Here is a 16,863-nt window from a genome sequence, read left to right as displayed (position 1 = left end):
GTGAATTTCAGAAAACCTAAGAAATTTGCTTGAGGTTACAGAGCCAATGGCTCATCTTCTGGTTCCAAATCCAATGCAAAGCATTAAATATACCTAGCCATATATATGTGTATGTAGTTGTGTCAGTAGTCTGAGAGTTTTATTCTTTTTGAGGTATTTTTAATATGTGATGAAGAGACTCAGAATTCAGTTTGAATCTCTTTCTATGGCAATGGTACTCTTATCCCCTTAACTTGAACTTCAATAATTCAAAGAGGAATTTATGGCATTTTATAGAGACACTCAATTTCAATCCATTAAAAAAAATGGAACTACCATTTTTCAAGGTATATTCACCTACCTCCTTAAAAAGATCCCTTTAAGTCACATTTCTCAATTTGAATGCCTTGTTTTGTATGACTAGAATTATGCCAAACACACTGAAGTGGAATTGTTAACAGTAACAAACCTATGCTTCTAAGGGCTAAATTTGAGCCTTAAAAGAAGTTGTAAAAGCCTTATTAGAAAGATGAAAAAATATGTGATGTATCAACTTTGCATCAACAAATGGTTCTGATTGGTTCTTAGACCCAATTTGTTTCCCCAGTCAGTGCTCAACACCACTTAGCCATCTCTCATCAACCAATGGAAGGCTGCCTTCTTGGCCACCCTAATATGATCAAGACACTTGCATGTCAAGAGTCTTCTATGATTGTACTCTCTGGAGGACAGAGATTTGATTTTATTTTGTAAGCCCGTGATTTCCTTGCAACCCAGCATCACAATATTTTGATGTTCCTTCTGTATTTTCACACGGTGCTTCCATAATTATACATGGTCCTTTCAGTCTGGGAACCTATAGCTCATCTACAGTTTGCCCCAACATCCAACACCAACATAAAGGGATTGAGAGTATGTGTCACTATCAAACATTTGACAGCCAAGAGACTTCTTCTTTGGAAGTTATCATAACTAGTGTTGGCAGTAATTGGGGTGAGATGATAGTAATTACTGTCTATGACCTGGGTCTTCACAGTCTCGCTGCTGCTGTTGCTGCTGCTGCTTGGCTATCCCCTTGCCAACAGCTGTGTGACTCTCAGCCTGGCTGCTGTGTATCAGTTGCTGCTGTTCCTGGGCTAGACCGAGGCAAAAAGAGAAGAAGAGAGTGGTAAGCAATGGGAAAGGCTCATTTCTTCCAGCCCTGAAGAATAATGTGGCCAACATCCATCTTCCTGTGTGCTGAAGCCTGATGGTCTGTGATGATTGCAGAGTAAGATGCCCTACCCCTGTCTGTAGGGCAATGTGACCCACCCTTGGAATCTGAATTGCAGGTCTCTGGAAAAAAGAATTCAAGTCTCCTTTACATGATACTGTATGGCAGTTTGGGGAAGCTGTGTAAACTAGTCAATTTAAACTGCTTGCTTAATTAAGACTTTAAAATCACCTATGTTAAAAGCTATAGCAGCTTTATAAGTGGGCTGCCACAAGGCTGCTTGTTTAACCATACAAATTTCAACTGATGTCTACCTGGCAATAAGAGAGGGCTGCAGGTTCTTTACCAAAAGAATGTCTGTTTAATTAATAGTGCCATATACCTGGATTTTCCCCAGATTTTAAAGAAATATATAGGTTCAAAATGAACTACAAGTAAAAGTAAACTTTCATAGGGCACTTCACCAAGATCAACCCATAAATAAATGGAAATCTCAGGAAAATAGAAGTTTTTATAAAGTCAATCTACTCTATTAAAGAATTGTTTTCCCAAGAATCAAGCAATATTTTAAATAGCAATATAATTTTTCATTGGAGAAAACAATTTAGCGGGAGGATTAATAAAAAATATTGAACACATCAAATAATTTATGTCTGTATTTTACAGACTTCTAGTGAACTAATATATTCATTGAAGTTTGCATATCAGACATGAGAAAACAAGTGTGGTATTTGGCTGTGCTTCTTCCCATGTGAAATCATGTACCAATGAAACTCTCTACCTCTGGCATATGTTAATTATGCTCCTTGAGGCATATATGGTGGTGAAATAATACTAAAGCACCTCTACTCCATAAAAGTTAATATATTTTGCAGTAATTTCAGTACATCTCTATTGTTAGATTGAATTGTGCATGGCTTTTTTTTTCAGGGAACTGATCTAAATTAATGAATTTCCATTCATGTCCAAGGTTTTTAAGTGTGTTTCTCTTTTTTCCACTGTATTATAGAAAGTCCTGTGCAATTGTTGCTTTATTTGGTGGAAGAAATAATCTGCAGCTGTGGAAAAGTGTTAATCTTCTGGTAAGATCTAGCAATAAGGTTCTTACAGCCTAAATTGAAATTAATTCATATATATATACATATATATATATTAAATAATAGCATAAATTTTTTCTATCAAGATTTTACTTAGATTATATGGCAAAGCATTTTCTGGCCACTTAAACCTAAGTCTATACAAGAGGGTAAACAGAGAATAAAGTAGTGTTTCTCAAAGTGGGATGTCTAGACCAGCAGTATCAGCACTACCTGGAAACTTTTAGAAATGCAATTTGTAGGACTCTTCCCAAGACCTAATTTCAGAAACTCGGGGGTAGGGGAGCAGCAATCTGTGTTTCATCAAGCCCTCCAATTGATTCTGATGCATGCTAAAATTTAAGAACAACTGCAATAAAGGCCCAAGATAAAGCTTCCTTAACAAGTCCCACCTCACTACTTTCCCTATTTCTTTTAGCAGTGGAAGTGCATCCAGTATTTACAGGAGAAGGAAGAAGTGAGTTTAAAAGCATGAACCAATGGTCCTTTCATTTTCTTACTGCTCACCTTTTTGAGCTGGAACATACAGAAGACAATAGAGTCGCTTCCTTTAAAGGCATGATCATAACTTGTCAGGCCAGGAATAATTTGTTAGGAAGCAATGCATAACTATAGGAAAAACAGAGCTACATCATTTCATTAGTACTCAAATTTTCTTGGCTGTCATTGACTTGTAGCACACATTATGTATTCTTTTTTACATTTCATTAAAATAACATTGTTTTTTCATAAGGGAGGGAAATCAGAAGCATCTATAAAGTTTTGACAAAATAAAAGTGTGCATGCTCCTTCCATTCCCCTACCTGAAGATTCTGATATGGTAGATCGGTTTTGGGGAATTAGGCATGTGTGCAACCAAAAAAAAAAAAAAAACCTCATTAATTCTGAGGTTAAGAACCACTGATTTAGAACTAGTTACAAAAATTTCTAATTCTAAAAAATAAACTCGTTGTTATAAAGGAGAAAATGCCAGATGTTTTCATATTAAAATTGAAATCCAGTATCAATCTTCAAAGACTTAAAAAAATAACATGCCTGTTGATAAAAAGAGCAAAGTTTTAAAGACATGCTTTGTTAAAACTCGAGCAAATGAAAGCTTTGAGTCTCTTACCATTCCATAGAGAAATGGGTATTATAAAGAGTAAGTGAAGTGGAGTGGAAGGTGCTTTTCATAGCTTCCTGGATTCCCTTATACAGATACTGCCATTCTCTCTTGTCAAAACACAAGATGCCTAAAAAGATAACTGCTAAACATGGAAGCATATGAAGAGAATTTACGCCACCTTCCCAGCATTCATATTTAGAGTCCACTGATAATCTTACAGTCCCTAATGTTAATCCTTGAATCTCTCAGAAATAAAATCCCCTTTCTACTCAATGCTAGGCTATAACAACAGCCCCATTTAACAACAATCTACATTCTCCAACTTCACAAGTATATTTAGCCCTAGGCATCAATACGTCCTACCAACTGTTAAAATACTGAAATTCAGTCATACCTCCTGGCAAATATAAAATAGTAAAATGTAAAACCGATGAAATTAGTGTTATGAAAATTACAGTAGAAACTTACTCTAAGTTAATTGTGGTAAGATACATCATTAAGTATGCATTTTATAGGATATAGGATGAATGGAATTCCTGTTATAGCAACATCTGAGAACTATTTTCAGAGCTACCAGATTGTTGGGCCCATGTCATGACAGATAACGTGGTTGTCCTAAATCAGCTTTATGAAGCATTCAGTGCTTTAGGAGAATCATCAGTTTATCACTACCTATGATTTATGTAGATGCTAGAACTTCAGAAGCATTTAGTATTTACTGCAGTTTGCTGATATATGTTAATTTTTCTAAGTGCACAGTTTTTTAATAATTATAATTAATAACTTGTACTAAATTATTAATAACACTGAAAAAGAGAAAAAAGTTTAAACAAATTCTAAGCATTTCTTTTGGATATCATGAATAAGAAATTTTTGAATCTGAGAAAATACTTAGAAATTTTATTAATAACAAACTTAGACCTGGATAATCTAATGATATTGTACAAAAATAAATTAATCTGGAACATCTTATAATATTATATGAAAGCAAGACAAAATAAAACAAATTTGTTTTTCTAGAATGAAAATCAATTTGAATTTCAATATAAATTAATGGATTATTATTTCTTGATATATAAAATGTTGGTTGAAAATAATGTTCCAAATTTGTATAATTTGAAATTGAAATTACTGACTCATTTTTCTTCATAAGGGCATTTACATTCTGTTAAACTTTACAGTAAATATAAACATATTTGCAATCATCAAGAGGAAAATATTAAAGAATGTCATAAAATCAGTTTCACAAAATAAACAGTTGTAATAACAAAAACTTTTAAGTAAAGCAAAGATTTTGAAATAGCAAAATTTTCAAAAATATTTTAGCAAAAATATTGATAAGGGGATTGTGGGAAGATGGCAGTGTAGGGAGCTCCAAGAACCAGTCCATCTACCAGAACAACTATTAAATAAGAAGGAACTGCCTAAAACAAATATTTTGAAAGTCTGAAGGCCAGAAGAACACTGTACAGCATCCAGGGAAGAGCAGAAGGAAGAGACTACTAACTTACGGTAAAGAACAGTCAATTGCTCTCTCTGCTTGGCAGCTACTGGTTCCCATCCCCCACTCTCACAGCAGGCTGCTGTGGGGATCAAACCCCTGGCTAATTCACTGGGAAGACAAAGGGACATAAAAATCCTCTCTCCCAAGACTGGTTTGCTGGTTTGGATGTGTTATGTCCCCCAAAACACCATGTTATTTCATGCAATCATGTTGGGGCAGATGTATTAGAGTTGATTAGGTTGGAACCTTTTGATTGTTTCCATGGAGATGTGACTAGTAACATCTTTGATTAGGGTGTGACCTGTTGATGGGATTGCTTTCATGGAGGTGTGGCCCCGCCCATTCAGCTTGGTTTTGATTACTGGAGCACTATAAAAGTTCAGAAACAGAAGGACTTCAGAGAAGCTGCAACTGAGAGACATTTTGAAGAGGGCTGTTGAAAGCTGACATTTTGGAGAATGCCATTTTGAAACACAACCTGGGAGCAAGCAGACGCCAGCCATGTGCCTTCCCAGCTAACAGGTTTTCCAGATGCCAATGGCCTTTCTCCAGTGAAGGTACCCTATTGTTGATGCCTTACTTTGGACAATTTATGGCCTTCAGACTGTAACTTTGTAACCAAATAAACCTTCTTTATAAAAGCCAATCTATTTCTGGTATTTTTCATAATGGCAGCATTAGCAAACCAGAACAACCAGGGTGGCATGGCCAACCAATGAGCATTGCTTTTTTTTTTTTTCAATTTTACGGAGATATATTCACACACCACACAAACCACCCAAAGTATACAATCACTGGCACACAGTATTATTACATAGTTGTACATACATCCCCATGATCAATTTTAGAACACTTTCATTACTTGAGAACAAGAAATAAAAATAAAAATTAAAACTCAAATCCTCCCATACCCTTTATTTCCCCCCACATTGTTGACCAATAATATTGATGTAGTACCTTTATTACTGTTGATGAAAGAATACTAAAATATTACTATTAACTATAGTCCACAGTTTGCATTAGCTATGTTTTTTCCATATACTCCTCTATTATTTTTTTTACATTTGTAGTAGTTCATGCAAGAACTTATTTACATACATTATTCTAAACAGCCACTTTCAATCAAATTCACCTACAATATGGTACTATTATAATCCCAATAATGAGCTACCATCACCTCTATTCATTCCCAAACATTTAAGTTCAACCTTGTTAATTAATAAATCTGTACGTATTAGGTAACTGTTCTACCTTCTCTAGCTTCTGTCTACCTCTAGGTACCCTATTTTCTACATTTTCAGACCCCAAGTTTACATGTTTTAGTTACTTCATATTAGTGAAATCATAAAATATCCGTCCTTTTTTTTTGTCTGGCTTATTTCACTCAGCATTATATCCTCAAGGTTCATCCATGTTGTTGGATGCTTCAGGACTTCATTCCTTCTTACTGCTGCGTAATATTCCATTGTATGTATATACCACATTTTGTTTAGCCACTCATCCGTAGATGGACTCTTGGATTGTTTTCATCTTTTGGCAATTGTGAATAATGCTGCTATGAACATCAGCATGCAAATTTCTGTTCACGTCCCTGCTTTCAGAACCTCTGTGTATATACCAAGTAGTGGAATTGCTGGGTCATAGGGCAACTCAATATTTAGTTTTCTGAGGAATTGCCAAAATGTCTTCCACAGTGGATGTACCATTATACATTCCCACCAGCAGTGAATAAATGTTCCCATTTTTCCACATCCTTCCAAACATTTGTAGTATCCTGTTTGTTTAATAGGGTGTGAAATGATATGAGCACAACTTCATATTGCTGGGGGTCAGGATCTGAGGTTGGCCATTGTTCCAGTTTGTTAGAGCTGCTGTTATGCAAAATGCAAGAAACGGATTGGCTTTTATAAAGGAAATTTATTAGGTTACAAATTTACAGTTCTAAGTATCCAAACTAAGGCACCAACAAGTGGATACCTTCACTGAAGAAAGGCTGATGGCATCCAGAACACGTCTGTCAGCTGGGAAAGCATGTGACTGGCATCTGCTGGTCCTCTGTTCCTGGGTTCTGGTTTCAAAATGGCTTTCTCCAAAATGTCTCCAGCCTTCTGTCTCTCTCAGCTCCTATGCATTCTTGCATGTTGTCCCAGGGCATTTCTCCCTAAGCATCTAGAGGTCCTCTCTTAGCTTCTCTGGGGCAAACTCTGAGCTTCTTCTCTTAGATTGACATCTTCAAACATCCTTCTGTCTGCATCTCCCAGCATCTCCAGACATCTGGGTCTGTGTCAGTTCTTAGCTCTCTTAAAGACTCTAATGATCTAATTAAGACCTACCACCCTGAATGAGTGGGGCCACACTTCCATGGAAATAATCTAATCAAAAGATCTTGCCCACAGTTGGGCAGGTCACATCTCCATGGAAATAACATAATCAAAAGTTTCCACTCCACAAGATTGGATTAAAAGATCATAGCTCTTCTGGGGTCCAAACAGCTTCAAACTGGCACAGTCATTATTTCAACCTTCCCCAGACAAAGGCACCAGTGGCCATTGTTTAAAACCATCACACTGTGACAGAGGAGACTTGAAGCACTACGATTCCTCAGGGCTGCAGAGGACAGTTAGTTGAAGGGCTGCATTTGCTGTCCAAGGAAGCTCAGCTTTGGGAAGCCATGGAAGAGGCCCTTGGCACCCTTCATGGTTATCTCCCCAGTGCACTTTGGAGCTGGTCTGGTCACCCTTCATGCATCTCGGACTCTGTTTCAGTTGGGAAAGACTAACTTGAAAAAGTCCTCTCCAGCAGACCCCTCTTCACAGAATTTGACCTCCAGGCAAAAGCAGTTTAACACAATGAAAGGAGAGTAAGAAGGAATAGAGGCAGAAGTTTCCAGGCTTCTCTCCAAGATGAGGGATATCTGTTTCCTGGGAAACAGAGGGGACAACTAAACTCCTGTAAACACTGGAACTCCAAAACAACCAACAAGCAAAATCCCAGGACAAGACAGGCCCAGAAATACAGGGAAAAACTTTGGTCAGGCCATCCTGATAGGAGGTTTGAAGCTCAAGAAATCTCTGTCTTATCACCAGCTTGTTTCAAAATCAAGAAACAGACATCTCAGGGACTAAATCCCAGAGTTAACATTTTAAAATATTAAAATGCACAGTGTGTAACAAAAGAGTACAACACAAACAAAGAAATAGAAAATAATGGTCCATCTAAAGGAAGAGGATAAAAATCCAGAAAATGCCATAAAAAAAAAAGCCTTTAAAAGAATGATCTTAAAAATGCTTAAGGAGATGAAGGAAAATACAGACAAAGAACTAAAGAATATCAGAAAAACAATGAATGAGTAACATGAGACTCTCAGTAAAGAGAAATTTTGAAAAGGAACCAAATAGAATTACTGGAGTTGAAGACCACAATAACTGAAATGAAAAATGTCCAGCAGAGTTTCAAGAACAGATTGGAGCTGGCAGAGGAAAGAATAATAGACTCAAAGAGAAGACACTTAAAATGAGACAGACTGAAGGGCAGAAAGAAAGGAAAAGAATTGTAAAAAGTGAAAATAGTCTAAGACACATTTTTTTTTTTTTTTTTTTTTTTTTTTTTTTTTTTTTTTTAAATCATCATTTTATTGAGATATATTCACATACCACGCAGTCATACAAAACAAATTGTACTTTCGATTGTTTACAGTACCATTACATAGTTGTACATTCATCACCTAAATCAATCCCTGACACCTTCATTAGCATACACACAAAAATAACAAGAATAATAATTAGAGTGAAAAAGAGCAATTGAAGTAAAAAAGAACACTGGGTACCTTTGTCTGTCTGTTTCCCTCCCCTACTTTTCTACACATCCATCCATAAACTAGACAAAGTGGTGTTTGGTCCTTATGGCTTTCCCAATCCCATTGTCACCCCTCATAAGCTACATTTTTTTTTTTTTTTTTTTTTTTTAAATCATCATTTTATTGAGATATATTCACATACCACGCAGTCATACAAAACAAATTGTACTTTCGATTGTTTACAGTACCATTACATAGTTGTACATTCATCACCTAAATCAATCCCTGACACCTTCATTAGCACACACACAAAAATAACAAGAATAATAATTAGAGTGAAAAAGAGCAATTGAAGTAAAAAAGAACACTGGGTACCTTTGTCTGTTTGTTTCCTTCCCCTACTTTTCTACACATCCATCCATAAACTAGACAAAGTGGTGTTTGGTCCTTATGGCTTTCCCAATCCCATTGTCACCCCTCATAAGCTACATTTTTATACAACTGTCTTCGAGATTCATGGGTTCTGGGTTGTAGTTTGATAGTTTCAGGTATCCACCACCAGCTACCCCAATTCTTTAGAACCTAAAAAGGGTTGTCTAAAGTGTGCATAAGAGTGCCCACCAGAGTGACCTCTCGGCTCCTTTTGGAATCTCTCTGCCACTGAAGCTTATTTCATTTCCTTTCACATCCCCCTTTTGGTCAAGAAGATGTTCTCCGTCCCACGGTGCCAGGTCTACATTCCTCCCTGGGAGTCATATTCCACGTTGCCAGGGAGATTCACTTCCCTGGGTGTCTGATCCCACGTAGGGGGGAGGGCAGTGATTTCACCTTTCAAGTTGGCTTAGCCAGAGAGAGAGGGCCACATCTGAGCAACAAAGAGGCATTCAGGAGGAGACTCTTAGGCACAAATACAGGGAGGCCTAGCCTCTCCTTTGCAGCAACCGTCTTCCCAAGGGTAAAACTTATGGTAGAGGGCTCAACCCATCAAACCACCAGTCCCCTATGTCTGTGGTCATGTTAGCAACCATGGAGGTGGGGTAGGCGAATACCCCTGCATTCTCCACAGGCTCCTCAAGGGGGCACTACATCTTTTTTTTTTTTTTTTCCCCTTGTTTTTCTTTTTTCTTTTTTTTTTTTTTTTTTTTTTTTTAACTTTCCCTTCTTTTTTCAAATCACCTGTATGAAAAAAAAAGTTAAAAAGAAAACAAACATACAATAAAAGAGCATTTCAAAGAGACCATAGCAAGGGAGTAAGAAAAAGACAACTAACCTAAGATAACTGCTTAACTTCCAACATGTTCCTACTTTACCCCAAGAAAGTTACATAATATAGCAACATTTCAGTGAACTTGTTCCTACTACAACCATCAGAAATTAACAGACCATAGTCATTTCTGGGCATCCCCAGAACGTTAAATAGCTTATCTGTTCTTCCTGGATTATTGTTCCCCCTTCCTTAATTGCTCTCTACTGCTAGTTCCCCTACATTCTACATTATAAACCATTTGTTTTACATTTTTCAAAGTTCACATTAGTGGTAGCATATAATATTTCTCTTTTTGTGCCTGGCTTATTTCGCTCAGCATTATGTCTTCAAGGTTCATCCATGTTGTCATATGTTTCACCAGATCGTTCCTTCTTACTGCCGCGTAGTATTCCATCGTGTGTATATACCACATTTTATTTATCCACTCATCTGTTGAAGGACATTTGGGTTGTTTCCATCTCTTGGCAATTGTGAATAATGCTGCTATGAACATTGGCGTGCAGATATCTGTTCGTGTCACTGCTTTCCGATCTTCCGGGTATATGCCGAGGAGTGCAATCGCTGGATCGAATGGTAGCTCTATATCTAGTTTTCTAAGGAACTGCCAGACTGACTTCCAGAGTGGCTGAACCATTATACAGTCCCACCAACAATGAATAAGAGTTCCAATTTCTCCACATCCCCTCCAGCATTTGTAGTTTCCTGTTTGTTTAATGGCAGCCATTCTAACCGGTGTTAGATGGTATCTCATTGTGGTCTTAATTTGCATCTCTCTAATAGCTAGTGAAGCTGAACATTTTTTCATGTGTTTCTTGGTCATTTGTATTTCCTCTTCAGAGAACTGTCTTTTCATATCTTTTGCCCATTTTATAATTGGGCTGTCTGTACTATTGTCATTGAGTTGTAGGATTTCTTTGTATATGCAAGATATCAGTCTTTTGTCAGATACATGGTTTCCAAAAATTTTTTCCCATTGAGTTGGCTGCCTCTTTACCTTTTTGAGAAATTCCTTTGAGGTGCAGAAACTTCTAAGCTTGAGGAGTTCCCATTTATCTATTTTCTCTTTTGTTGCTTGTGCTTTGGGTGTAAAGTCTAGGAAGTGGCCTCCTAATACAAGGTCTTGAAGATGTTTTCCTACATTATCTTCTAGGAGTTTTATGGTACTTTCTTTTATATTGAGATCTTTGGTCCATTTTGAGTTAATTTTTGTGTAGGGGGTGAGGTAGGGGTCCTCTTTCATTCTTTTGGATATGGATATCCAACTCTCCCAGCCCCATTTGTTGAAAAGACCATTATGGCTCAGTTCGGTGACTTTGGGGGCCTTATCAAAGATCAGTCGGCCATAGATCTGAGGGTCTATCTCTGAATTCTCAATTCGATTCCATTGATCTATATGTCTATCTTTGTGCCAGTACCATGCTGTCTTGGCAACTGTGGCTTTATAATAAGCTTCAAAGTCAGGGAGTGTAAGTCCTCCCACTTCGTTTTTCTTTTTTAGAGTGTCTTTAGCAATTCGAGGCATCTTCCCTTTCCAAATAAATTTGATAACTAGCTTTTCCAAGTCTGCAAAGTAGGTTGTTGGAATTTTGATTGGGATTGCATTGAATCTGTAGATGAGTTTGGGTAGAATTGACATCTTAATGACATTTAGCCTTCCTATCCATGAACATGGAATACTTTTCCATCTTTTAAGGTCCCCTTCTATTTCTTTTAGTAGAGTTATGTAGTTTTCTTTGTATAGGTCTTTTACATCTTTGGTTAAGTTGATTCCTAGGTACTTGATTTTTTTAGTTGCTATTGAAAATGGTATCTTTTTCTTGAGTGTCTCTTCAGTTTGTTCATTTCTAGCATATAGAAACATTACTGACTTATGTGCATTAATCTTGTATCCCGCTACTTTGCTAAATTTGTTTATTAGCTCTAGTAGGTGTATCGTTGATTTCTCAGGGTTTTCTAGATATAAGATCATATCATCTGCAAACAATGACAGTTTTACTTCTTCTTTTCCAATTTGGATGCCTTTTATTTCTTTGTCTTGCCGGATTGCCCTGGCTAGCACTTCCAGCACAATGTTGAATAACAGTGGTGACAGCGGGCATCCTTGTCTTGTTCCTGATCTTAGAGGGAAGGCTTTCAGTCTCTCACCATTGAGTACTATGCTGGCTGTGGGTTTTTCATATATGCTCTTTATCATGTTGAGGAAGTTTCCTTCAATTCCTACCTTTTGAAGTGTTTTTATCAAAAAGGGATGTTGGATTTTGTCAAATGCTTTTTCAGCATCTATTGAGATGATCAATTGATTTTTTCCCTTTCGAGTTTTTAATGTGTTGTAATACATTGATTGTTTTTCTGATGTTGAACCATCCTTGCATGCCTGGAATGAACCCCACTTGGTCATGGTGTATGATTTTTTTAATGTGTCTTTGGATTCGATTTGCAAGTATTTTGTTGAGGATTTTTGCATCTATATTCATTAGGGAGATTGGCCGGTAGTTTTCCTTTTTTGTAGCATCTTTGCCTGGTTTTGGTATTAGATTGATGTTAGCTTCATAAAATGAGTTAGGTAGTGTTCCATTTTTTTCAATGTTTTGAAAGAGTTTGAGTAAGATTGGTGTCAGTTCTTTCTGGAAAGTTTGGTAGAATTCCCCTGTGAAGCCATCTGGCCCTGGGCATTTATTTGTGGGAAGATTTTTGATGACTGATTGGATCTCTTTGCTTGTGATGGGTTGGTTGAGGTCTTCTATTTCTTCTCTGGTCAGTCTAGGTTGTTCATATGTTTCCAGGAAATTGTCCATTTCTTCTACATTATCCAGTTTGTTGCCATACAGTTGTTCATAATATCCTCTTATAATTTTTTTAATTTCTTCAGGATCTGCAGTTATGTCACCTTTTTCATTCATTATTTTGTTTATATGGGTCTTCTCTCTTTTTGATTTTGTCAGTCTAGCTAGGGGCTTGTCAATCTTGTTGATCTTCTCAAAGAACCAACTTTTGGTGATATTTATCCTTTCTATTGTTTTTTTGTTCTCTATGTCATTTATTTCTGCTTTAATCCTTGTTATTTCTTTTCTTCTACTTGGTTTAGGATTGGTTTGCTGTTCATTTTCTAGCTTCTTCAGTTGATCCATTAGTTCTTTGATTTTGGCTCTTTCTTCCTTTTTAATATATGCGTTTAGTGCTATAAATTTCCCCCTTAGCACTGCTTTTGCTGCATCCCATAGGTTTTGGTATGTTGTGTTCTCATTTTCATTCGTCTCTATATATTTAGCAATTTCTCTTGCTATTTCTTCTTTAACCCACTGATTGTTTAGGAGTGTGTTGTTTAACCTCCAGGTATTTGTGAATTTTCTAAGTCTCTGATGGTTATTGACTTCTAATTGTATTCCATTGTGGTCAGAGAATGTGCTTTGAATGATTTCAATCTTTTTAAATTTATTGAGGCTTGTTTTATGTCCCAGCATATGATCTATTCTGGAGAAAGTTCCGTGAGCACTAGAAAAGTATGTGTATCCTGGTGATTTGGGATGTAATGTCCTGTAGATGTCTGTTAAATCTAATTCATTTATCAGATTGTTTAGGTTTTCAATTTCCTTATTGGTCTTCTGTCTGGTTGATCTATCTATAGGAGAGAGTGATGTGTTGAAGTCTCCCACAATTATTGTGGAAACATCAATTGCTTCCTTTAGTTTTGCCAATGTTTCTCTCATGTATTTTGTGGCACCTTGATTGGGTGCATAGACATTTACGATTGTTATTTCTTCTTGCTGAATTGCCCCTTTTATTAGTATGTAGTGGCCTTCTTTGTCTCTCAAAACATCCCTGCATTTGAAGCCTATTTTATCTGAGATTAATATTGCTACACCTGCTTTCTTTTGGCTGTAGCTTGCATGAAATATTTTTTTTCCATCCTTTCACTTTCAATTTCTTTGTGTCCCTGTGTCTAAGATGAGTCTCTTGTATGCAACATATTGATGGTTCATTTTTTTTGATCCATTCTGCGAATCTATATCTTTTAATTGGGGAGTTTAATCCATTTACATTCAACGTTAAAACCGTGAAGGCATTTCTTGAATCGGCCATCTTATCCTTTGGATTATGTTTGCCATATTTTTCCCTCTCTCTATTAATATCCTTTATTGTACCCATACCGAATCTCTTTAGTACTGAACCTTTCTCCAAGTCTCTCTGTCCTGTCTTTGTTTCTCTGTCTGTAGGGCTCCCTTTAGTATCTCCAGTAGGGCAGGTCTCTTGTTAGCAAATTCTCTCAGCATTTGTTTGTCTGTGAAAAATTTAAGCTCTCCCTCAAATTTGAAGGAGAGCTTTGCTGGATAAAGTATTCTTGGCTGGAAATTCCTCTCTCTCAGAATTTTAAATATATCATGCCATTGCCTTCTCGCCTCCATGGTGGCTGCTGAGTAGTCACTACTTAGTCTTATGCTGTTTTCTTTGTATGTGGTGAATTGCTTTTCTCTTGCTGCTTTCAGAACTTGCTCCTTCTCTTCTATGTTTGACAGTGTGATCAGTATATGTCTCGGAGTGGGTTTTTTTGGATTTATTCTATTTGGAGTTCGCTGAGCATTTATGATTTGTGTATTTATGTTGTTTAGAAGATTTGGGAAGTTTTCCCCAACAATTTCTTTGAATACTCTTCCTAGACCTTTACCCTTTTCTTCCCCTTCTGGGACACCAATGAGTCTTATATTCGGACGCTTCATATTATCTATCATATCCCTGAGGTCCATTTCGAGTTTTTCAATTTTTTTCCCCATTCTTTCTTTTATGCTTTCATTTTCCATTCTGTCATCTTCCAGGTCACTGATTCGTTGTTCAACTTCCTCTAGTCTTGTACTATGAGTGTCCAGAATCTTTTTAATTTGGTCAACAGTTTCTTTAATTTCCATAAGATCATCCATTTTTTTATTTAGTCTTGCAATGTCTTCTTTATGCTCTTCTAGGGTCTTCTTGATTTCCTTCATATCCCGTACTAGGGTCTCATTGTTCATCTTTAGTTCTTTGAGTAGCTGCTCTAGGTGTGTCTCTTCTGGTCTTTTGATTTGGGTGCTTGGGCTTGGGTTATCCATATCGTCTGGTTTTTTCATATGCTTTATAATTTTCTGTTGTTTTTGGCCTCGTGGCATTTGCTGTCCTTGATAGGGTTCTTTTAGGGTTTGTAGACCAGTTGAAGTCCTTATCTCTAATTTATCAGATCTACAGCTTCGTGGAGTACACTTTCTCTAACTAACCAGCAGGTGGCGTCCACGAGCCACCTGTTCTCCACAAGCCAGATCTCCCCTGCTTAGCCTTTTTGGTGAGTGGGGGAGTGAGTCTTGTGGGGCCCAATTGGTGTCCCAAGCTTGCGTGTGTAGTTGGTGTTGCCTGCCCTGTATGTGGGGCGTGTTTCTGGGCAGTCGGGGAGGGGGGGTGGCCCTAACAATCAAATCTCCCTGATGATCCTAGAGTTTTAAAGCTACTGCAATAGTCTAATCCTTCAGTTCAGTCCTGCCACAGTTTGTCTCTGCCACTGACCCACAAGTCTTTGGTATTGGCGTATGGCTCCTGAGACTTGCAAGTGGGCCCCTCTTCCAGGCTGTGCACCCCGGGTCCTCTGTTGAGGGATGACTGTGCTATGTCACAGGTGAGTGCCGTCCCCCCAGGGCAGTTCTGGGCTGCTGGGCTGTGTTGGGAGGCTCCCAGTCTGCTCAAATGATGGCTGAATGGGGCTCTGTTAATTCACACTGCTCCCCCTTCCCAGCTCTGGGACATTCAGCTGAGGTTGCAGGGAAGGCTAATGTCCACGCCCAGTTTTGTGGTGTGTGCCTGTTATTTGAAGCACTTCCGTCACACTGGGTTGTCTGGGGCAGCTCTGGGCTATGGGGCTGGCGATGGGCAGGATTGTTTCCTGTCCACCAGGATGGTGGCTGTGAGCGGACACCCCCCTTTTCTTGGGAAGTTGTGTTGTTTACTGAATTTTCTCAGCCACTGGATTATTGCCTTTTGTCTCAGAGCTCTCTTATTTTTGCTCTTGACTTGACGTGCCCAAATTTCAATTCTTTGAAGCTTTCTGTATTGAGCTTCTTAGAGTAATTGTTTTAGAAAAAGCAAAAAGGATTTAAAAAAAAAAAAAAAAAAAAAAAAAAAAAAAAACGGCCCTCCTCAGAGATCTAATGGGTTATTGAAATGCTAATAGACAAAGCAACCAGGGCCATTAAGGAAAGGTGCCCTGGGCAGAGAGATCAGCCTTGCTTCGGGATTTGCATATGCGCCTCAAGGCCTGATCTCCGCCCTTCCCCTTTCTGTGTTCACCAGAACTCCAAAAATCCTCTGCTTTTACTTTGGAGCTTCTCGTGTTGTTTTCCTTCTATGCCCGTCTCCTCTCTGCTGGGCTGGCTGCTCTCAGAGTCTCTGGTGTCTGGCCTCAGTCTATCTATGGTTGGAGTTTGAATCAGTAGAATGAGTTTCCGATGAGAGCAGCCACTGCAATTCTCCCTTCTCCTTCCTGGAGCTGACAGCCCCTCCTCCCCCGGGACTGAGCCTGGCAGGGAGGGGCGCGGGTCCCCTGGCCGCAAAAACTTACAGATTTCGGTGATCTCAGCAGTTCCACGTTTTCATGAGTGTTGTATGAAGTATGCCCAAAGACAGATTGCTCTGTGGTGTCCAGTCCACGCAGTTCCTGGCTTTTTACCTACTTTCCTGGAGGAGTAACTAAAACATACAGCTCACCAGTCTGCCATCTTGCCCCGCCTCTCCTCCTAAGACACATTTGAGACACCATCAAGCATACCAATACACACATTACAGGAGTTCAAGAGGGAGAAGAATGGAAAAAGAGGCTGAAGGAATATTCAAATAAATAATACAGAAAACTTCTCAAACTTAGAAAGTAAGTGAATATGCACACACAA

At 38.1% G+C, this 16,863-nt stretch overlaps 1 protein-coding gene across 3 annotated transcripts in view; it reads right to left on the bottom strand.

Annotated features, from left to right (window-relative positions):
* The window catches only part of MMRN1 (multimerin 1), an 85,298-nt gene that overhangs the window by 18,523 nt on the left and 49,912 nt on the right, over nucleotides 1-16,863 (bottom strand). For all 3 annotated transcript variants that reach the window (XM_037829008.1, XM_037829010.1, XM_037829009.1), the window contains exon 4: nucleotides 1,002-1,115. In XM_037829008.1, the coding sequence (XP_037684936.1) occupies nucleotides 1,002-1,115 (114 nt within the window). The remainder of the gene's footprint in view (nucleotides 1-1,001; nucleotides 1,116-16,863) is intronic.

This window comes from Choloepus didactylus, chromosome 3 (genome assembly GCF_015220235.1).
Source record: "Choloepus didactylus isolate mChoDid1 chromosome 3, mChoDid1.pri, whole genome shotgun sequence".
NCBI classification, from domain to species: domain Eukaryota; kingdom Metazoa; phylum Chordata; class Mammalia; order Pilosa; family Megalonychidae; genus Choloepus; species Choloepus didactylus.
This window is presented reverse-complemented; position numbering and strand designations above follow the sequence as displayed.